At 41.4% G+C, this 23,379-nt stretch overlaps 1 protein-coding gene across 5 annotated transcripts in view; it reads left to right on the forward strand.

The window, feature by feature from the left end:
* The first annotated feature begins 2,559 nt into the window (after nt 1-2,559).
* Nucleotides 2,560-23,379, forward strand: part of MME (membrane metalloendopeptidase) — an 82,998-nt gene continuing 62,178 nt past the window's right edge. For 3 of the 5 annotated variants that reach the window (XM_080916423.1, XM_080916427.1, XM_080916426.1), the window contains exons 1-3: nt 3,214-3,370; nt 6,477-6,646; nt 7,301-7,336. In XM_080916423.1, the coding sequence (XP_080772549.1) occupies nt 6,487-6,646; nt 7,301-7,336 (196 nt within the window). In that variant the 5' untranslated portion in view covers nt 3,214-3,370; nt 6,477-6,486. Of the gene's footprint in view, nt 2,663-3,213; nt 3,371-3,902; nt 3,985-6,476; nt 6,647-7,300; nt 7,337-23,379 lie in introns of those variants that run through there. The other 2 variants (XM_080916424.1, XM_080916425.1) reach the window with 2 other exon arrangements.

A 23,379-nucleotide genomic window follows, 5' to 3' on the forward strand; every position in this document is an offset into this window, starting at 1 on the left:
CCAGAATGTAAGAATGAACCCACATGATCCCCAAAGCTCTGTCTCAGAGGTGATCTGAGAGAATGAGGATTAAGATGCTGACACTGTCAGCTAAAGAGTAAGCTATGCCTCGTCCTGGTCTATATGTGCCCCCGAAATGAGCGGAGTAGGGCATGGGCCCATAAGTGTGGAGAAGCTGACGGCTAGCTGCCTTAGGCCCCATAAGAAAGAACAATGCAGAAGAGGGCTGCCAATAGAGGTCCTGACAATCTCTCACCTTGCAACAAGTGTAGCGGCAAGGACTGTGCATAGGCACTGTCCTCCCAGAGAAAAAGTTTCTTTGTAACTTTATTCATGACTATGGTAGACCAGATGGATATTTGATCCCCCTGAGGATACCTGGTGGGCTTGCTCTTCAAGACTGATGGCTTGTGTACATCTACAGGTCCTGAATCAAACCAAGGGATTTTGTGTCTTAGTTCAGCTGATTCCTCAGCTCCTATATCATGAGGGCTCCAAGGTCTTTGAGATACTAAAGAAGAGACTAGGTCTAAGCCAGGAAAAGACAACAAACAAACAAAACAATTACAGCCTTAACCCTGAGTTAGCTTCTGGGAGCCAGCTTGGGAGGGTTAGGAATGAGGATTGCCTCCTTGGCAATCTCATCCAGCCACTATTCCAGTTTGCACGCAGTCATAAACCTTGATATCCATAGGATACAAGATTCTCCCACCTTTGGGAGTTGCTCACCTCCCTGGCAGAAGTAGTCCTACAGAACTGGAAAGGGCTATTGTTTTTACATCTAGGGGGCACTTTAGTTTCAACTCAGATAAGACCTTTGATCATCCTATGTTTGCTCCTAAAGTTTAGTCCTTGCACTTTGAATCGCTTAGTTGTTTTCATCAAGGAACTAGTCTTAACACCGTGCAAATAATGGTACTCCAACAACAGTATGAGGCTGTGGAGCAAGAGGACCTTTGATTTCAAGAATGAAATAGTGGCCTAGAAGGAGGAATTGGAAGAAGTGAGAAATTCTCTATCCCTAACACATGTGGAAACAATGGCCCAGCACAGCCCACCCCGCCTTGGCCTAAGGAACTTCCTTGAGAAAACAATTCTCAGGAGAATCACAAAATGTGCTGACTGATAGCCATCTGACCCTCTAGAGAGTCCCAGTTAGGGTCCTGACGCACATGCTCACTAACCAATAGGTTTAAAGGTCAATATGCTTAGCCAATAAATTTAAATTATAACCTTACTGATGTAATCTGTACCTCTAAAAGTATAAAAACTGTTTGTAGCAGTCTTTCAGGGTCACCTCTCCTCTGGACGTAGGCCACCCCAGTGCAGTGGACGAATAAACCTCTTGCTTTTGCATTGATCCCTGGTCTCTCGTCTCATTCATGAGAGCCTCAAATAGATAAGACTCAATTTGGGTCTTACAGATCCTCTGCAAAACAATCTGAGTCAAGATGACCTGGGTTCAAACTCTATTTGAGATGCTTCTCAGAGTGTTTGCCAAGCTGCCTATGCTTATCTGTGAGAAGTCATACATCTCGGTTAGCCTAGCCCTGAGGACAAAGAAGTGTTTGTAATACCCACTGAGAAAGAGAAGCAAGGGCACTTCCATTTGAAGATGGTGAATTGAAATTATGCACATCAATTGAATTACTTCTTGAAATGTCTCATTATTTCATTAATATGCATTGCTTGTTCTTGTGTTTAGTTTTTTTTTTTTTTTTTTCTTTTTTTTTTTTTCCCTAAGGGGAGAAAAAGCACAAAGTTGGTTTGGACAAAAGGAGTAAAACATTTTAACATTCAAATATCATTTCAAGTTCAACCCCTTCCTGTTTGGGTATGATCGAACCTATGGAGCATGTGTGGTATTTAAGACTCGTGGTTCCAAAGAAGAGAAGGAACAGTATTACAACTCTATATGTACTTGATATTGAATAACTACAATGAAATCCTGGGGCGGGGTGGCGGGTGGGGCAGAAAAGTTTAGCATTTCTGAGTTGGTTAAAATAGCTGCTAAAGGCAGTTTCCATAAAATATTTGCCTCTGCAGAAAGTCAGTCTTTCTTTCTTTGACAAATGCAATGCCTTAAGTTTAAGAAAAACACAGACAGACACACACACAGACACACACACACACACACACACACACACACACACACACACACATACACAGCCCTGGGGTTGGAGTGGGGGGCGGGGGAGGGGTAGGAGAGAAGAGAGGAGGAAAGGAGGAAGAGAAAAAAAGAGATTGAAAAGATAGGAAGGAGAGTGAAGGAAGAGGGAAAACAGAAAGAGCAAGAATATGTGAAAGAGAAGCATTATGGTCTGTTAAGAGAATGAGAGTCTGCAATCAGCACCACAGAATCCCAGAGAGACCACGTATTGTTGTCTTGAAAGCCGCAAAGCTATAAACAATTCCAAGAATGTCTGGCAAAGCCCTTTTGGGAAGGGCAAGGTGGGGAGGGAGCCCCCTCCGTCCCTTTACACGGTGTGACAGGATTTGGGAGACCTGGCGGAAACCTTCAGGTCACCCAGGGAACTGCTCTGGCAGCTGGTCCTGTGCGGGGAGGCGGGGGGTGAGCGCGAGGCGCGCGGGGCGCGGAGATGTGCAAGTGGCGGTGCTGGACCGAGTGCAGGCGTAAGCTGCAGAGCGGCTAAGGCGAGGGGTGAGTCTCAGGGTGAGGGTCAAAGGGATGCGGCTTCCCGGGCGCCCACCTGGCCGGAGCCCGAGTCGGGCCTGGAACCTCCCGGGACTCTGGCCTCGTCCCCCTCGGCGCGCTCGGCGCTCGGGCGCACCCAAGGGGACCGCACCGAGCGGTGGGTGCTCGCCTGGGCTGGGGGGCTACTTTGCCTACAGCCGCCCTGGTCTGTGCGCTCATTGGTCGGGATGTGTCTGCTCTGTCGCCTCCAACTTCTCCCCGGTCTCACTGGTGAGTCACCGGAGAGCGAGCGATCGGGCACGGGGAACCGGGCACCTGTGTCCCCGGGGTGCCAGCAGCGGGTGGGACTGTTCACTGGATGACGGAGCGCGTGGGGGCCGGGACGCACGGAGCCAGGGCAGAGGCCGAGGTCCCGAGCGCGGCAGGCGCTTGGTGCCTGGTCGCCGCGGGCGGAGGAGGCGTGTCCTGGGCGGGAGCGGCCGCTGGGACTTGAGGATGTGGGGAGGGGAAGGGGCCGAGAGGGCGACCTGGAGGAGGACCCTGGGAGTGATGTCAGGTCACCTCCAGGTTCATTTTCATAGCTTCCTGCAGCCTCCGCCCAGGAGTTCGATTTGGTGACCGAGAGCAGCGCTACCAAATTGCACCGGGGTTCCCTTGGGGGCTGGGAATTGGCCATTCCGCTGTGCAGACACTGTTTTTATTTTTAAAAGCAAGGTTTGTTTTCATTTTTGTTTCTATCTGAATTAACTCACTTTTCTAGTTTTTAATTTTCTTAACCTGAATGTCTTTTCCCAATCCCGCCTCTTCATCGTGCTTAGAACCTTGGCTTCCTATTATATAATTTCATGCTTAAATCTGCCAAAGGGTTGGCTGGCGCGGGGTGGGGAGGTGTTCTTATGTAGATGGAAGTTTTTAAAGACCCTTTCTCACTTAACCTACCACAATCTATTTATACTCTTTAAAAATGAGAGTAACTATAAACGGGTATTCCTCTGAGCCTCTCGGTCAAGTCTACTCCTTGCCCATGAGCGGCTCACATGGATTTTATTAAACTGAAAACTAGTAACTGACTTGCAGCGCCAGCGTTTGGAAGCTGTTATCGGCGGACTGGCCCTAGGGAGTGTAGCTGCACGCCCTTGGATTTTTTTTTTTTTTTCTTTCTTTCTTCTTTCCTTCAAGCTCTCAAAACTGTTTGTTGTGTTTTCGACTTGTTTTGAACTCGATGATGTTTGTCTTGGGTTGTATAGCTACATTGAACACGGGAGCAAAGTGGATGAGACTTTTCATGTCAGACTCACTGCAGGCCAGGGGAACCCCTACTAGTTAATGTAAGTCTGGGGGGGGGCAGTTTCTGAATACTACTTCCTTCTTCAGCTTCCACCGACACAGTCTAAATCTGAAACTGCCTTCTTCCTACTCTGCCTCAAGTTCCACTAATGCAAACTGTACCCCCAAAGCACCCCCACGGGGACTTAGAGGCGTGTATTTTAGCAGTATCCTAACATGCTCTGACTATGAAAACTGCCTTGCCCCACCTTCCTCTTTAACAGATCAGTTATCTTCCAGGTTTCAGAATTTGACCTTTGCTGATGCGGATGTTTTGAAATGCATTTTATACACCAGCAAAAATAACATTGTATTCTTTCGCTGATGTTGCCAAATTGAAGTTTGTGGAGTTTCTGTTGAGCCTGAACTTCAGATTCTCTGTTCTCTTACTGTCTGTCTGCTTTGGCATTTGCTTTTTAATTTGAGAGCTTTTTGTCCCAGTTCAGGTGAAATATTTTAAGAACTTGGGTATGTGTTTCCTTATCTTACTGCGAGCATTGACTTTGCACTGTGTTTTGTATTCTGATTAGTCCGTCTTCACACCACCAATCTTTTAAAAGCATTTGGGTGTGGTTAAATTGAATCTGTAGGTAACTGAAGATTTGTGATGTGTTCCATCTTGAAGTATTCTGGCTTAGATTTTCTTATTACAAGATAATAAATTATCTAGAATTAACTAGAAAGACAAAGTTAATACGGAAGTTAATCTCGCAGCATTTTTGCTTTTGACCGAAGTCAAAAAGTAGTACACTAAGAGGGAAAAAAAGGACTTCTGAAGAATTGCAAAAAGCTTTACAAGAAAGGTTGATGAAGAACAAAATTTTAATTCAAAGGTGATTTCCTTTGATGCAGGAAAAAAAGACTAAATAGCTTGTTTACCTTACACTATTTATTTCCGTGTAGCTACTCCTACAGCCTTGGTACCTAACTATTAGGAATCCAGTTACCTTGTCACCCTGCTCAAGGATAAGGAGGGAGTCAGGAAGCAGTAACCCAGAACTGAGAAATGCCCGCCTACTAGCTTTCCCTCACCAAGAAGCTTGGTGGCGCCAGAGAGCACTTTGACTAAAACGCACCGGCCGCCGCTGCTCCAAGCTTTACAGACTAACTAGCTGAGGCTTCTAGAAAGGACAAAACCAAAAACAAGGGACGACGACAAAAAGACAAAACAAACATAAAAAAGAAACTTTTTATTTAAACATTTTAGAGCAGTGGGGTTATCCTCAAGCAGATATGTTAATACTCAGATTCTAGGGATCCAGGGAATCTGTTCTTTGTGCTAACTACTCTGTTAAGGGAAAAAGTACTAAATTTGTCCCCGTCTTCTCTTTGCCCAGACACCACTACTATTAAAATAGCGTTACGATCCATGCAATTCTGTATCATAGCCCCGGGAGCTGCGAGGCTAAGCTAACAGGAGTTACATAACCCTTAAATAAAGCATTTCGACATTCAGGTACATTCCATTCCACTTTTATTGAACAGACACGGTTTTCATTGTCCAGTAAAATCTTTTTATTTAATAGTCCTTGCTCAAAATGTCATGTAATCAGGAGGACAAATGGCTTAAGACTCTGTATTCGTTTTTTTTAATGACTACGTGTGTTTTATTATTGAGTCACTAGAGAAAACCAAAGCTCTACCTCTCTACTGAGTCTCAACAATACTTCAAATTTAAAGTCATTTTCTACTTTCAATCGCACAATAAATACTGATGTGATTATTGACTTTCATCCTGAAATATAATCCACTCTTCGTACACTCAGTTACCATCTTCAGAGTGCTGTCTAACGCATTCAGAGATGCCCGTATCTGCAGGGCAAGTAATATTGAATTTAAAAACCACAAGTTGCTTTCAAAGTAAAATAAACTCCTTTCAAGTGTTTATTCCTTTTGGTTTTATCTGTTTTTGCATTTTATATTTCTGCTTAGTTAAAACTTTCAGGTATTATTCATTGATTTTTTTTTAATTTGTAAAAGAAACCATTGGAGCAAGATATGAAGTTAACCTTTAACAGTCTAAAGTTCACGTGAGTGACTTTACAACTTTCTTAATGATGGCTCAACATTTATTTGCTCGTGAATATCAGAAGTAATGTGAGTATTTAAACAACTCTGGGATCTTCCGTGATAGATATATATGTATATTCTTTTTTAGAAACTCACACACCTGCGTGTGTGTGTGTGTGTGTGTGTGTGTGTGTGTGTGTGTGTGTGTGTGTGTGTGTTTTCAAAAGAAAAGAATATAAGAAGTTGGTTGGCCCTGGGACCAATCAGATTCACATGTATGTATATTCTTTATATTTTTTGCTTGCAGCTTTAATATTTGGATGTTAAGCAAACGGTGTTTTCCTAATTTAAAATGAATTGACCTTTCATTTAGCCACATTGACGATATGCATAAATACAGACAGATCTGCTTTTTCTGAAATGCGTGCATATGCTTTTCATCTACTCATGATGTTTTTTATGTCTACATGTGTGTATTTTACAGATTTCGGGTGATGGGAAGATCAGAAAGTCAGATGGACATAACCGACATCAATGCCCCAAAGCCAAGGAAGAGACAGCGATGGACTCCCCTGGAGATCAGTCTCTCTGTGCTTGTCTTGCTCCTGACTGCCATAGCCGTGACGATGATCGCTCTCTATGCAACCTATGACGGTGAGTGTCTCCGAGGCCACACAGAGACCAGTGGGAGAGGGAGCCAGTCCTGTCTGGGTCCTTTCACCATTTACCTCACCTGATGCACCTGGACGGTGTACAGACTCACTCAGAAGATCAGCATCCATATGTTAAAACAATAAACTCAGAATAAAGTACGCTATCCATATGTTTGAGCTAAGTTATTAATTGCAAAGCTCATTCAGCATTTACATGTTTATGAGACACGTAATTTTGTTTGATGAAAATATACACAATTTTATGTCAAGCTTCAGTAAGAGCCATGTCAGTGAAATTTTAAAAGGTTTCCCGGGAGTCGAAGAACTCGAATTTTGAGTCTCAGGAGCTTTACACAGTAAGGATTAGTAAAGATTGGGTCTTTGTGGGAAAACATGATTGGGGAATGATGAAGGAAGCATTCAGCCGCTTTAGTATCTCCAGAGTTTAGTGGTGGATACAGTGTAACAGCATCCTTTCTTAGCAATCATCCTTAAATGTAGCATTTGCTTTTATTCTTCTCTTAGTTTTCAATTAGTAAAAATGCTACACAATGATTAGTATTACACTTATTTAATTGGCAGAATCTTTAATAACAAAGGTTAAAGTAACCTGGAAAATGTTATTATCTATTATCTATTCTTTTTTTTTTCCTAGATGGTATTTGCAAATCATCAGACTGCATAAAATCAGGTAGGAAACTGTTTTTTAATTTACTAGTTTGCTGGTCATATATAACATTTAAAATGCAAATGTTAACGGTGACATCTACTTTTGCCCTGCTCATATGCGTGCTTATGAAATTTATGTCAACAAAAAAAACCCCAAATGTATTTAGTAGTAAATTAATCACCTAAAATATTCTGAGATGTGTCACTATCATGATAATAAGTTGTATCTGGTTTCATGGAACTTGCTATGGAGTTAGAGAGAGAAAGTGAACAGTGAGCCTGTGGTTAAGTGTAAGTCTTCAGAAAGCTGTGAATTAGGACAGTGCAGTCCGTGTGTGTGTGTGTGTGTGTGTGTGTGTGTGTGTGTGAGAGAGAGAGAGAGAGAGAGAGAGAGAGAGAGAGAGAGAGAGAGAGATACCAACAAACAGAAGTAAAGATGAGAGAAGGGCCCGGGAAGTAGGATTCAACATTGGAAGAGTACAGAGGAGGAAAGTCTAGACAAGAGGAGAGAACAGACAGGAATACATCATACATCATAGAGATGGGAATGCTTCCTGTGGTCTAGTACTGCAGCATTTGACATTCATCCAGCACTTTGGATTTAATCCATAACACACACAGACACACACACATGAGTATATTCTTGTGAGGAACTTTATATAAAGCTTTAAAGACCCACAGGTAGGCTTTAGGAATGATATTTTCCTGAACGGCTTAGTGACTGAGCAATGGCTGAAGGATGATTGTGAATGGGTTGAGTGAGAAGAGATGACATGAGTGAGAGATGGGGGGTATTGTGGTCAGGCAGCCATGACCTTCAGAGTTTGGCCTGTGCTGAAACTCAGTGGTACTGAGACAGCAGTGGGGATGAGTTGGGTAATTCAAGAATGAGTTGATAAATGACATGAGGGACATGAATGAGTTGAAAAGGATGTCAGGCTGTAGAAGCCAAAGGATGGAGGAAGATGGTGTCAACTATCACATAAGAACAAAAGTCAGGAGATAAATTATGATATGTGTGTTATAACCAAGGCATAACTTCCAGGTGAAAGTGGACTGTAGGTTGCCAGAAATGGGGCCTGAGAAATGGGACTTTGGCTTTAGAATCTCTTAGCTTCTGGGTAACAGTTGAAACTTCAAGACTATTTGAGTACCCAAAAGAAAAAAGAAGAGAAACAGAGGTTGGATTTAAGACGACATTAATAATTAGAGTGGAAGAAAAATAAAAGATAAGGAACAGAAACACATACAGTTACATAAATCACAGCAATTACTGTATTTTGAGAAAACAAGAAGGGTTCTTGACCCTGCTGCAAGGAGAAGAAAGATGTATCTAGGTACCACACCCTAGGATATGCTTCTTAACCTTTGGTAGTTAGCTATGTTCCTATCTGGGTTTTTGTTATTCTTTAAACTTGGCAATATAACAATAGGAAATTACCTTGATGTTCTAGGCTGTGGTCTAATGTGCTGAGTGTGTGTGTGTGCCCTTTGGCAATCTGCATTGCTTTTGGAATAGATATTTTGCTCTGGGTCTCAATTATGATATTCCTCCATCCTTCATCATGGTGTTTGACCCAGGGAGCCTAAGAAAGACCTGGTTGTAGACTGGATTATAGCTGTTTGATGTTCAACCTAACAGCATTCACCTTTTTGTCCAGTGGTTTTAATCAGAAACAGAAACATGTCTCTATTCCCCAGGGAAATAACTGTACAGACACACTGGTTGAGAGATGCCTAGGGTCAGTGCAGAAAGGTTAATATGAGCTGAGGTTGCTGAAATTCCCATTTCCTCCTTCCCTGTTCCTCCCATTCCTCCTTCTCTCTGCCAATTGTATAGGCATATGCTCCTGTTTTGAGAAACTTATAATTACATCCTGACCCATAATAGTGAGTTCCTCTGTCCTTAGGCTACTTGACATGATTAAGCCTCTTAATCTCTAGGTTTTCTGTTCTCTTCTGTCACTCTTTCTTCTTAACTTGAAGAAGTTAAACTGTTTGGCTACATAGGCAGATGTTTATAAAACTGTCCAGGGGATGTTTCCCCAGGGATCTGGCCGAGTCCTGCAGCAGTCACCACTTCATGAAGTGACATTTGCTGTCTCAAACCTTACATGCAGCTTGATATTTAAGAATATAGATTTTAAATAATGTTTGGCAAGTATCAATTTGCCAAAATTTATTTAACCTTTATTTTTAAAAGTATAACCTGGAAATCATGGCAAGTATAAAGTGTCTGACGAACATTGTCTTGGCAGAGATGTGTGAGTTTGGTAGCCACAGCCTGTGTGGTGTGACTGGGCTTTTTATCACTCTGTGCTGTTGGGGCTACGTGCAGATAGCACACTTTCAGATTCAGAGCTACTGTTGTGTCCAGGAGACAAAGGTGAGGATCACATTCTCTTCACCTCACAGATGATCATATTTGACTCTCCTCTCTCATGCCTTTTACATGCACAGACAGACAGACAGACAGACACACACACACACACAAAGTCCATAAATCATTTCTGTCACTGAAAAGTCAAGTTCTTTTAAAAGTTGTTTCAAATAATGAAATCTCTAGAGAACATCTTAGACTGAAGAAAGGGTTATATGAGAGTGAGCTGACCAGAGTAGGTAGAGAAATTCCCAGGCGGATGGATGGAGCTGGAAGCTATCATCCTGAGTGAGGAAACCCAGTCACAAAGAAACACTAGCCCCAAAAGCACGGATACCCAAGAAACAATTCACAGAACTTATGAAGCTCAAAGAGAAGGAAAGCCAGAGAGTGGATGCCACAGTCCTTCCTTCTAAGAAGGTAGAACAAAGCACTCAAGGGAGGAAATAAATGGACAAATAGAGAAACAGGGATTGGAGAACAGATCATCTAGAGATTGTCTCACCTGGGGATACACCCCATATGCAACCACTAAACCCAAGCACTCTTGCTGATGCCAAGTAGTGCTTACTGGCAGGAATCTGATATGGATGCCTCCTCAGCGGCTCTGTCAGAGCCATACTGATACAGAGGAGGATGCTTGCAGCTAACCATTAGACTGAAACTGAGGACGCCAATGAAGAAACTAGGGAAAGAACTGAAGGAGCTGAAAGGGTCTGAAACCCCATGGCAAGAACAAAATGATCAACTGACCAAACCCACCACAGCTCCCAGGGACTAAAACACCAACAAATGAGTTCGCATTGAGAAACCCATGGCCCCAGGTACATATGCAGCAGAGGATAACATTTTCTTGCATCTTTGGGAGGAGAGGCCTTTAGTCCAGTGAAGGCTCATTTTCCCAGTGTAGGGGAGCGCCATTGTGCTGAGGTGATAGAGGGTGTTTGGGAGAGGGAGCATCTTCAAGGAGGCAATAGGAGGGGGAAGGGGGATGGGACTAGGGGAAGGGGTAACACCTGAAATGTAAATGCAGAGAATATCCAATTAAGAGAGAGAGAGAGAGAGAGAGAGAGAGAGAGAGAGAGAGAGAGAGAGAGAGAGAAAGACAGGTAGGTAGGCAGGCAGACAGACAGACAGACAGGAAGAAATGTGCTGAGAAAAGGAGAGTGTCCTATTAGCAATTCTATAGTCACTTCAAGTGACTTAGAAAGTTCAAACGTGAGCACTGAAGTTCTTGAGAATCTGAGATGTTTCCTTTCATTGAAAGGAGATTCTAATGTCTCCCAGTGTGCAGGAACTTCCTGGCAAGTGTACTTCAAGAACTAGAAGGGAAACACTGAGGGGAAAACTGTGGTTTTGTAATACATATAAAGTAATGTTTACAATGCATCCTTATATGTGAGTGCATGAGGCTGGCCAGACCTCAATACAACCAACTAAGCAACAAATAACAAGTTAAGGCAAGGCTGGACATTTTAGCATGTCACTTAACATTTATTTGACATTTCACATCGTGAAAAACTTAGAGTTTGCATGTGGTTCTATCGATTTCTGTGTGTAATTCTAAGTTCTGTAACAGACTTCTTTTACATTGTAACCTTGCTAACTAAAAAGATTTCCCCAAATCTTATGTTTTAAATCAAAGCTTCTTGATCTCGTCATTGCTGACATTCTGGGATGGGTAATTTGTCACGTTATAAAATATTCAACAGTACTCACAGCTTCTAGCTACTATATGCTCAGTAGCAGGTTCCACCATCCCATTGCAATAAACAAAAAGAGAAGGAAAAGTCTTCGGATATTATCACATGTCCTTTAAAGGCAGTTGAATAACTTTGGTAGGACAGTACTGTTTGAAATAACTTGAAGTAATCAGTCTTTTCATTCTCTGAGTAAAATAATCACCCTCCTATTTGATTTAATATATATTCCTTATACATCACTTTATAGAGTAACGGGGCCTTTTACAAAGTTGGTGGGCAAGTGTGGCTAAACTAAGGAGTTTGAGATGGAAAGATGACCCAGTGTAGTTATAAGGGTCCTTATAAGACAAAGAGAGCAGAGCATCTCTGCCACCACAGAAGCAGAGGAAGCAGACAGCTCAGTGTTACAGCCACAGTGAGTGGGTATTCCCAGAGGATGCAGAAGAAATTTAGTTCCTCCAATCCTTTGTAGAATTCTGACACCTAGAACTGTAAGTAATATGTCCGAGGCGTGTAGTGTTATATTTCCTTTTTACAGGTGAACTAACTTGGCCTAGGACTCCAACCAGGCACCGTGGCTCCAGAGCCTGTACTCATAACTACTTCTCTGTTGTTTCAAAGGAGATCAAGAGTGTTTGAAAATTTCAAAACTCTATGCTTGTGTAACAGTTTAGAGTCATAGGTGCTCTCTCTTTTGCAAGCATGTGGAGCTAAAAATGTAAGATGATGAAGTAAGACGGAATCAAGTTGGAGAAATGTTTAAATATTTTTAGACCTCATCATAATACAGCAACACCCAGACTAACACAGGTATTTGTATTAGTCTGTTTTGCATTATAGTGAAATGTCTGAATCTGGGTTACTTTATAAAGAACAGATCTTTATCTGGCAGTTCTTGTGGTTCAGTTGATGGCTTCAAGTGTGTGAAACACTAAGGTAGCTGTTAGTTAAAGGGAGCACACACAGGTGTTCTCTGGCATCATAGAGGCTTCATCCTCTTGGCCAGATCAAATCTCAATTCCCCCTCTTATAAACGTCTCATTTCTAGACACCGTAGCTCAGTTTAATGGGATTGAATTTCAGTATATGCACCTCTAGAGGATACATGCAAAAGTCATAATATACCAAACAGGTGGATCCCAAAAAGCAATTGTTGGCAGAGAAACCCTAAACCATACAGAATCTAGAGAATCCAGATTTAACCACAAGAGCCATGGAGTTCAGGAGAGAGAAGTGTTTTGTGGTATTGTTTACACAATAGCACAATACCAGGGAACCCTGAGCAAAAGGCCTGAAGGGCATAAAGACTTGGATGGATCACGAGGAAAGACAGATTATAACCTGGGACTTCTGTTACTTCTATGCTTACCAAGCAAACTTTGATGAGTATTTAATTACCAACACTAGAAAACGGGATGTTCTGTCCACTTGAAATATTTATCATGGTGAGATGATGAATTCACATCCTGATTTAATTATCATTTGTGTATGCCTTGACCTGTAACCCTGAAGCAAAATAAATATTCTAATATGTGGTCATTTTTATAAGTGCCAGATGTTAGTAATGCCCCAGATGAAGTTCCTTTGCACTAACTCACCTTCTGGCAGCAACAGGACATCTCTATTCCCCAAAGACCTTACTCTCTGTCATCTACCCATTAACACAGTGACTACTCCATGAAAAGAGATGGAGAAGTACACAAATACAGGGAGGACTCTAAGCTGACTCTTGGAGTTTGCAAACCCTGTACAAAGCTTCTAGAGTATATGAGCTTATCTTATTATTTGAGTTTCAAAATAAAATACCACAGGCAGTTAAGTGTACAGAACATGTCTTAGAGAAAAGACAACCAAAGTAGGCCTTTGTTGGTTTCAAGTGTACCATGCAAAAACTTACTTGCAGACACACACACACACACACACACACACACACACACACACACACACACACAAACACACACACGGAGGGCGAGAGTACTGAAGTAGTTATGCTTTCTTAAAATGTCTCCAGTCAAAAATAACAAATTAACATCTATTATTCAAATATTTTAAAGAGAGGGAGCCAATCCCTTCCTCCATAGCCACACATACATTTTTATCTAGTGTACCATAGCTTTTTTGGTTTGGCTGAGGATGAAAATGTAGGTAAGTTACATTAATCATTAGTATGTGAGGGATAAATGGACCTACTAGGTCACTTTAAACGTCAAATGTCTAGTTTAAAGCTGTAAAAATCATGTATTTGTAAACATGCGGAATGTGAACTGCATATTTACAAATGATTTCATGAGGGTCCTGGTTTTATAAACACTGAGGAGTGAGAGACATGGAAAGAAACGTGCGCTGTCGAAGGATGGCTCCTGCTTTGTCCTGCACAGCAAAATGGTAGCCCAGTACTTTTTAATCAGCCCTTTGTCGGATGTGCAGCTCAGGGTGACAAAATTAATGCATTATGAGAGAAGTTAAAATACACCATTAAAAGAAATCATAAGAAGAAAATGTCCCAACTTCAGTCCTGAAAATTGTCATTCTTTAAGGCCACTAAGCAAAGGAGATGGGGAAGGGGTCGCTAGTATTTTTATTCTATTCTTAGACTGACTGAAATCTGGATCCTCATATTTTCTCTCCTTTAAAACATCCTTTCATCAGACCTACTAAAGGAATTCTCTGGAAAGACAGAATTAATACCTTCTTCAAGTGTAAGAAAGAAATCCATATATAAGAAGTAATTCTCATATTATGAGAATTGACTCACAAGATTGCCCAATTTTCACTACAAAACATTAGAGAGAAAGTAATCTTTGAATGGCTCCTATTGCCTGGTCAGCCATGTGCAGAACACTGGTTATTTAATTAATGATGAGGTGTGTATACATAAACATGTGTACATCCTGCAGGACCACATTGTTCTGTAACATCACAGCCATCTTAGTTTGTGTGAACATGCTGTGCAAAGTTTTCTGAAATCACTTAAGGGTGCATATCTTTGAATGAGTCCCTTATTAACTGACTGCATTTGGATTATATTGATGAGAAGTCTCTGGAAACTCAAGTAAAGAATTCAAATTATTTGAGGATTGGGTACTGGAAGCATGGTTGCCATCTCCTGAGGTTTGACTTACAGAGATACTGACCATCTGTGCCAATGATCTGATGCACACCAGACTGGTAGGCCCACCCAGAGCAGCCACCAGGGAACAGACACCAGGGAATGTCCTCTGGAAACAGGTATGATGCAAAAGGCCTGTTTTCAGCTTAACTGGTAGAAGTCAGCCAGATTTGTTTTTAACCTGTAATTATAGGTTTCTCTGTATTAACTAGATTCTTTAGTATTTTTTTCCCTAGTCCAAACTTTTTATTTCTAATCAAACAAATAGAAATTTATTTTACACATTTCTGAAATGCTACTGTCACTATTTTAGCAAGTTTAATAGAAACCTAGTTATCTGTAAGAAATAGAAATCTTAATTGAAGAACTTTCTCCATCAGATTGCCTTGTTGACGGGTCTGTGGGTATTTTCTTGATTATTGATTACTGTGGGTAGGCAGGTGAGTCTGGGCCTTTTAAGAAACATAACTGAGCAATGGCAAGAAAGCAAGGCAGGACGAAGCATCTCCTCGGGGCATCTGCTTGCCTCTAGGTTTCAGCTTTGAGCTGCTGCCGTGGCTTCCCCTCCATAATGGATTGTAGTTTGTAAGCCAAATAAGACCTTTCCTGAGTTAATTTTAGTCCCGGTGTTTTATCAAAGCAACATAAATCAAACTAGGAGACCCACCTTGATTATTTGTTGATACATAGTTTAGTAATAATACCAATTAATAATTGGATGAAAAGAATCAATTCCAGCAAGAGAGATGGGCTGGAAAAGTTGCAAATTTCATGTTAAAAGAGATGTAGGTGTCATGAATAATTAAAGTGTAGTCATCTGAAAGCTTCCTGCCTTCCTTTTCCACTAAGAAACTTTGAGCATCAGAGAGCTGGTGTGTAAGTTCTGGCCACATCCTGTGTTATTGGTGGGTGATCTTAATTAAGTCATTTTAGGTTTGCTGCATTTCATTTTCCTTATCTGCAAAACGGGAATTAAAAAGGCCTCATTTTACAGCTAAAAAGCAAAGACAAACTATAGCTCATTTCATACTGCTCATCTGGGGAGATGCACCATGGGTATAAGCCCAGGTATATTTTATTTATCATCTTATTTCAGGAATATAACAAATGTGACATTTCAGTATTTTCACTGAAGATCAAATAAAACTATTTTTGAATAAACGTTGTGGCAGTAGAAGTGTGTGCACAGCAACAAACTTCCATAACAGTACAGAGAAAAGAGAGAGACTGATTTTGGATACTCTAATGTTAAAGATGTCTTATCCTATTTAGATATTTTCTTTGAGGGCCATAGTCTAACTTACATAGGTGAGGCCAGTGTAGGCTTTGGTCAGCTTAAAATGAGCTTAGCCAGAAGTAAGCACTTAAGTCCTCCTTTTGTTAAAGAAAAAAGAAAAAGCATTAACCCAAACAGAACCACCTGATGGATGCCCATCCTCATTAGAAAACGTAGCTAATTTGTGCTCATCCATGCTGACCCTAAGACTCAGTCTTCCTTCACCCCTGATTAAAATTTAAAAGTGACCGGGAGGGCTGAGGCAGGAGGACAATGAGTGAATCCCTTTTTCAGAGTACGGTATTTGTACAAGGTATTATCAGCCTCAGCTGAGAACTTTCAGAAATGCTCATTCCCAGGGTCTACCAAGCCTTACTGAATTTGCAGTTGTGATTTTAGCAAATTCCTAGGATGTTAGGCTGTGCCAAGACTAAAAAGCAGTAAAGCAGTCGCGATTTCTAACTACAGCTCCTTAGTAGAATAATTGGAGAAGCTTTTAAAAGATGCTCATATAGCCACATGCAACACTGTCTTTCTAGGTCAGTGTTCTTTTTGTTAAGAGGAAAAGCAACTTAAGTTAATAAATAAATATTAGTGTACATAGAAATTTCTTAGAGATTTGTATTTTCCAAAGAAGGTACATCCTATTTTCCTATTAATATGAAAGCAAATATTTACCTAGAGCAGGGAATAGTTTTTCAGTGAGGAGGAACTTGTTAAGACCAGCAAAGTCAGACGACATATGAAGGGCTAACACAGCAGAGTATCATGGGGAACATAACAAGACTGATACGAGAATGCACATAAGGCTAAGTTAAAAAAGGATGTGTATGAGGAGCTGAGATGGTGACAAATGGGGAAGTTCTGAAGCATTGTCAAGTGAGATGAGCATCAACTGTGCTGTGTAATCCATTTTAAAGTAATTAGGATTCCCTTCTACAGCAATGGGAATGGGAAATCTGAGAAAGATGAGTTTTAAATTAGACACGTGATATGATCTTGGAGGCTGAGGGATCACTGTATGTTTTATTATAACCAAAGAATGGCTAGGGACAGGAACTAAGCCTCTTATCCCAATCTTGATGAGGATTACAGTTGTCTAGATCAATATTCAAATATATTAATGCATAAAATTCGGTATTTTTGTAGGGTTTATTAGACACAGTACTGAGAGAAACAGGTGAGGTGGTAAAAAAGAAGTAAAGAGAACCTTGACTTGGAAGACTGGATGATAGGTGAAGCCACCCACCAAGCCAGCACACCCAAGGAAGAACTTGTGAATAGGTAGGGCAGACTGTAGGCAGGAATGTGCCTTGGGGCCATTTAAATCTGAGGTATTTGTAATTTGTGTAGTAGGGTTCTAGGAAGTTGGAGCTGTAGATAAAGTCATCAGCCCATGGGTAATACAGTTGAGATTCCGGGAAGGATTTAGCCAAGAATGGCATTGTATAAAGCAACACACTTAGAAATAAAGAGAAACTCTTTCAAAAGAAACTGAAAATTCAGTAATCCAGCCATCCAGGTGAGAAGTCACTCAAGCATGGAAAAAACAGATGTCAAAATGGGAGTGACTACAAAATAGGACAGAACACAGCCCAGACCCAGAGTAGGATAATACTAAAGCAGAGAGAACGACGTCAGGGATCCTGGTGGAACACGCAGAAATGGTGATCTCTATAGGAAAGCAAAAGTGATCTGGGGGGAATGTGGCCAGCAGACCTCTTAGACAGAGGAGTCTCGTCTTCCTCTGTTCTTCCAGTACTGAGTGTGGGAGTCAGTGACAGTTTGAATGAGTGCACACATGGAGCTGAAAGCATAGGAAACTGAGAAGACACTGCTTTACAGTTTTGTACATGAAGAGGACATATCTGCTCTCACAGCAGCTACAATGAGTAAGGTGAGAAAAGGCCACAACGGTCATATCAGGATGCTGAGAAAACACAATAATGTGGAGCAAAGGTGACCGTCTGGAGTGTCCAGAGATGCAAGGAATCTTTAGCTGGATCATAGCGGTTCTTCACACATCCCCAGTGCCACAGGAGACAGGTGTGGATGGGCAGATTTCAAGGGGGTGCCAAAGCCTTTAATAAGCAGAAATGAATGTCTCACGAGTCAGGAGATGACAGATAAAGCAGGTGAGGCTGGGATGAGTGAATGACAGAAACCTAAACAAACGCTGTAGAGTGCTGACTCAGACTTGGCGCAGTGATAATAGAGGGCTGGTTTTGCCTGTTGACATCGAGTACTGTTTTGAGGCTAGAGCTCAGATGAGAGAGACCTCCAAAGGAAGCCATTTTGCTTAAGCCAGGGAACGAGAAAGAGCTTTCTAGGAGCAGGCTTAGAGAGCTTCAAGATTTCATATTTTCTTGGAGAAACTGCTTCCAGAAATGCTTTTCTGATTCTCTTTTTCTCTCACAGGCCAAACCCTTCTTGCATCTATGGGTGGGTTTGAGGGTGTCACCTCTTTGAAGGGACAGAAGCATTAGCTGATTAAGAGTCACAGGACATGTCACATGATCTGTTCATACTGACTGAGGGTGTGGTTAGTGTGTTGCTGCCATGGGTGAGTGTATCTCTCAAAAACATAAACAGCTTGCCCAGGGAGAATACTGGCAGGCCTACTGTGTGGCATATTGTTATGGGACTCTTTGATAATAGAATTATTAATGATTCATTTACATTTATCTTTCTGAACCAGATAAAATTCAAAATTATTCAGAAAGTTATTAAAGAGTTTGTTTAAACATTTCTCAGAGGTGTGATTATTCTTTAGAATTAAAAAAAAAAAAAAAAAAAAAAAAACAGTTGTTGCATTTCAGAAATCAAATTGCTCCCTTCCATTCCTCACCCCAGGAGTCTGATTACAGTGTCTTAGCCATGAAGGTAATGAAGGGGTCAGAGTCACTGTGCTGGCTAGATAATCGGGAAGCCTGCTGAAATAAATTATCAGGTAACGACTAGCAAACACTATCTTTTCTTTGTTTTTTATGGCTGGATAAAACCTCATTGTATTTCTGTATCCAGTCATCTGTTGGTGGAAACCTAGGCTGATTCTGTATTGGTTATTGTAAATGGTGCTGCGCTAAATACAAATGCTCAGTTATCAATGCCAAGTGCTAATTTAGATTCATCAGGATACATTTTCAGGCCTGGCATACTTGAAATATATGATACTTGTGTATTTCAATATTGAGAAACATCTAGGATAACTGCCATTGTGTTTGTCCCCACCAGCCCTGGATATGACGCTGGGAAAGTCTCTTGTTCTTGGATCCTCACCAGTATTTTTCTTTTTTCTAAATAATGACCACCCTGATTCTTCCATGAGACTCCCTGAGCTCCATCCCCTGTTTGGCTGTGAATTTCTGCTCTGTCTCAGTCAGCTGCTGTCTCAGAGGAGAGGTATGCCAGGACCCTGCAATTATAAGGAGTATCATTAATACTGGCAGAAATTGGTGCTTGCCCATGTGATGGGTCTCAAATTGGGCCACTCATTGTTTGGACATTTCCTCCATCTTGCTCTTCCCCTGCACATCTTGTAGGCAGAAACCAGCTGAGCCAACTAACCTAGACCCTTAGGGCTCTCAGAAACTGAACCACCGACCACAGAGTGAGCATGGACTGGGTCTAGCCCTTCTCCCCAAATATAAGTAGCAGATGTGTGTGTTGGTCTTCACGCAGGTCCCCCAACAACTAGAGTGGAGCTGTTCCTGAATTTGTTGCCTGCCTGTGGATCCCCTTCCTCTAACTGGGATATCTTATCTGGCCTCAGTAAGAGAGGATGCCACTAGTCCAGCAGTGACTACTGTGCTGGAGCAGGAAGGATGACCCTCAGGAAGGGGAATAATCCTCAGGAGGGTCGCCTGAGAAGGGGAGGGAGAGGAGCTGAGCGGGGGCAGGAGAAGGGTGACTGATGAATTAATTTAAAAAATAGTAATAGCTATTCTGATGGGAAGAGACAGAATCTCAGTGTCCTTTTGAATTGGAGCTCCTTGCAGCTACAAGATAAGGGTTTTATATATATATATATATATATATATATATATATATAAAAATATATATAATATTTTTGGCCATTTATATTTTACTTTTTGGGAACTGTGTGTCTGATTCTTTCATTTGTCCATTATTTATTAGATTGTTTGACTTGCTTATCAATTCTCTGTCAGTTGTATACCTGGCAAAGATTTCCCCCATGCCTTAAGCTGTTCCTACTCTGTCATTTTTTTTCCTTCTGTTCTTCCAGAGGCTTTCCTGATTTCATATGATCCCTTTGGAAATTCTTAGCATTATTCTTTGAGCTCCTGAAGTTCTTTCTCAAAAGTCATTGCCTGTGTTTCCCTCTCTGAACATCAGACTTTAAGGCCTTATATTAAGGTCCTTGGCCTGTTAAGATACAGTCTGGCTGTTTTATTCTTCTATATGTGGAAGTCCAGTGTTCCTGAACTGTTTGTTGACTTATCTGTTTGGCATGCATATTTTGGGTACCATTGATAACAGTTGGGTGATTGCAGCTGTGTGGGTTTGTACCCAAGTTGTTTGTCCCATTCGATTAGTCTGTATGCCTGTATGTTTCTGTGCTAGTCCTATGCTGATTTTGTTACTATCACTGTGTTTTAATGTGAACTAGGGTTTGGTGACACTGTAGAATCTCTAACACTGTTCATTTTTGCTCAGGATGGCTTCAAAATTTTAGTTTTTTTCCCATTTCTGTGATCACTATCGTTAATTTTGATAGGGGTTACACTGAATCTCTAACTGTTCTGGTAATCTAGCCATCTTCACAAGCTAATTCTGTTAATTAGATCAACTCTAATTCGTGAGAATAGGCTACTGAGCACAGAAGAAACCACAGCTGATGGGTGGCCCTGTAGTAATCAACTGAAACCAATCACTTCCTGCAACCTCAAAGGTTTTGAGCAAGCAAAAGAACAGTGTTAGCATAGTACATAACAAGACACTTATTTCAAAGGGCTAGCCCTAAAATAAGCATAGTGACATTACAAATTGATTTGGTGGCAATAAAGTAACATAGAGGAGATGAAGTAAATATAGGGGAGAACTGTAAGGAGAAAAAAAAGTGGGGCCACGCCAGCCACAGACGAGGAAGAAGAGAAAGAGAGAAAATGACATCAGACAACCTGAAGCATTCCTTGCAGTAGGACACTGAGGCAGGGAGTCCACAACCCCAAGACCACCCATACCCCTGCGAGAACTTGTCTCAGGAATAGCACACAGAAGAGAACACACATAAAGTAAGAGAACTATAAAAGCCAAAGAAGGAGGGACTCAAAGTTTATATCCTACACATACACATGGGGGAAGATAAATCTAAAAACATTTAAAATGTAACTGAAAATAGCAAAAAGTGAAATGTGTAAGAAGAAGATGAAGAGGACTGATGTCCTGTCCCTCGGGATTGCCACTCACCTGGATCTGGGTGCAGAGCCTGGGCACATGCATGCTTTCCCTGGCCTGGGTGTGGATGCAAGCTCTTTGCCCCCTTCCTTTTTCTCCTCTGACTATCTAGATGTCTGTCTTCCACTGAAGGAAGAACCTGAGCAGTGCTTTTCCGCCTGTGTTAGTCTTAGTGTTGTTTGCCCTACAACCAGAGTGCCACGGGCATGTCAGAGGACGTTACGTCCCTAGGCCTTTATCCCCTAGGTTTCAAATGGATCTATCAGCAAGCTTTCCACTGGGCATCTGAGGCCTGGCTTTCATTTGTTCCTCTTCCAGCAGCCACTCTAGGGCTCAGACCAGACTCTGATTCAAAATTTTTTTCCCTTAGCTAGAATCAATGGAATTCTTACAGAACTCTCAAATTGCCAAATACTTATAATCAGAACAGTGATTAAGTCATATTTATAAAATATTCCCCCCCCCAAATGTTTTAAGTTCTTTGGCTTTATTTTCTGGTATAATGAATTTAATCAGATAAAATTTGGATGCTTTTTCTACTGTTGGTATCCGGAAGTGAAATGAGTTCGTTATTCCAAAAGCACATGTATAGAGGAATTAAAAATCATCCTAACTGAAAGCCAAGAATCAAAGTAGCAACAGCATGTGTGACTGAAAACTGTGTTTTCATCATATTTTTGACTCTAAGAATGTAATATAGAATATACACATAGTTGTAAACATTGCTGTGAATTTCTGAAAAAAGTGTACATCATATTCTGAAGCAACTCTCTGACAGTATGTTGAGAAGAAATAACATAAGCTAAACCTTAAAAAACAGAATAATAAATGTACCCATTTTAACAATAGCTGTTGTGAAACTCTACATAGCAACTAAGGTCCAAAGCAAAGTCATTGAAAACAAATGGAGACACGCAGACGGTTGACAATATGGTGATCCTTATGCTCACATGGTGCCTAAGGGTAAGCTTCAGCACTGTAGGCTGGAACTCACTGGGTCCAAGGTCAATGACTCAGTGTCTTCATGTCCAGACAGTCAGTGCTTGATCTGCCTTTTGACCCCCTTCCCGTCCTTGGGTTCCAGTCTAGTCCCTTGAGGACTTCACTCCTGGCTCATTCCCCAGTCTGGCCAGTGAGTTTCTGTCCAGAGAGACTCCTCACCTCATAACCTTTACCCAGAAGCTGAAGAGCCACAGGCTCCTTTGGGTTCCACACCTGATGCTGGCTGCCACTTCCTTCCAGCTGCCCCCGGCTCATTCCGTAATCTGCTTCTCCCTGTTACTCTTAGTAGGGATCTTCGTCCCTGCTTGATCACTTACAATCTGTCTAAACCAGTATCTTGTCTCACTGGACTGCTCTGACACAATCTCCCTGAGCTGTGTTTGTATCAATGGCAAACACTTCCAAAAAGAGAAGTGTTTCTTCATCAGAAGGAACGGTTTCTCTGCAGTCCAGCAGAGAAAGCCAAGGGTCTTGCCAGTCCATCAACCAGCTGCTCCTACATTTTTGAATTGTAAAATCTTAAAGGAAAGAGGAATCCCTTTTGCCTTATTTAATAAGCAAAAATGTAATTATTTTAAAATGTTTAAAATGATCAGACACTGCCTATTTATCTAAATGAGCAAATAAGTCATTTTCTATTTGGCATTTTTTATTTACATGTGGGTTTTAGTTTATAAACAACAGATGGAGATGAGTTAGCTGAGAACAAAGGAGTATCTATTAGAGACTAGTTTTTATTGTACCTGGTGGTGGGATTTAAATCTTTATTCTGAGTGTTCTTACAGTTATCGATGTTTTTTTATTCTTTGGCTCACCACGAGATATATTCTGAATAATTTCTCAGATATCAGGAATGCTATACCAGGAAGAGGCCTGTTTCAGTACCAAAGTCTATTACATACTCCACCCAGAACTACCAGGTGAACACTGTAATGGCACAAGGTTATTAGAACTTGGTGGAATAAATGCACATGTTCCCCAATGCCTTATCCTGAAGTCTGCACCCCTTTGCTAGGTGATTTGTCAGGGTACCTGATACACAAAGTCTGGCAGGGAAGAGGTATTTTCAGTCATGTTTGGTCCTGTCTGGAAGTCAGATGTCTTAGTTCTGCATGGACCTATAAAGGTTTCAAGTTCCTGGCCGATATCTCCTTTACTCTGCCCCGTTGTTTAATTC

This window comes from Micromys minutus (genome assembly GCF_963924665.1).
Source record: "Micromys minutus genome assembly, chromosome: 4".
NCBI lineage: Eukaryota > Metazoa > Chordata > Mammalia > Rodentia > Muridae > Micromys > Micromys minutus.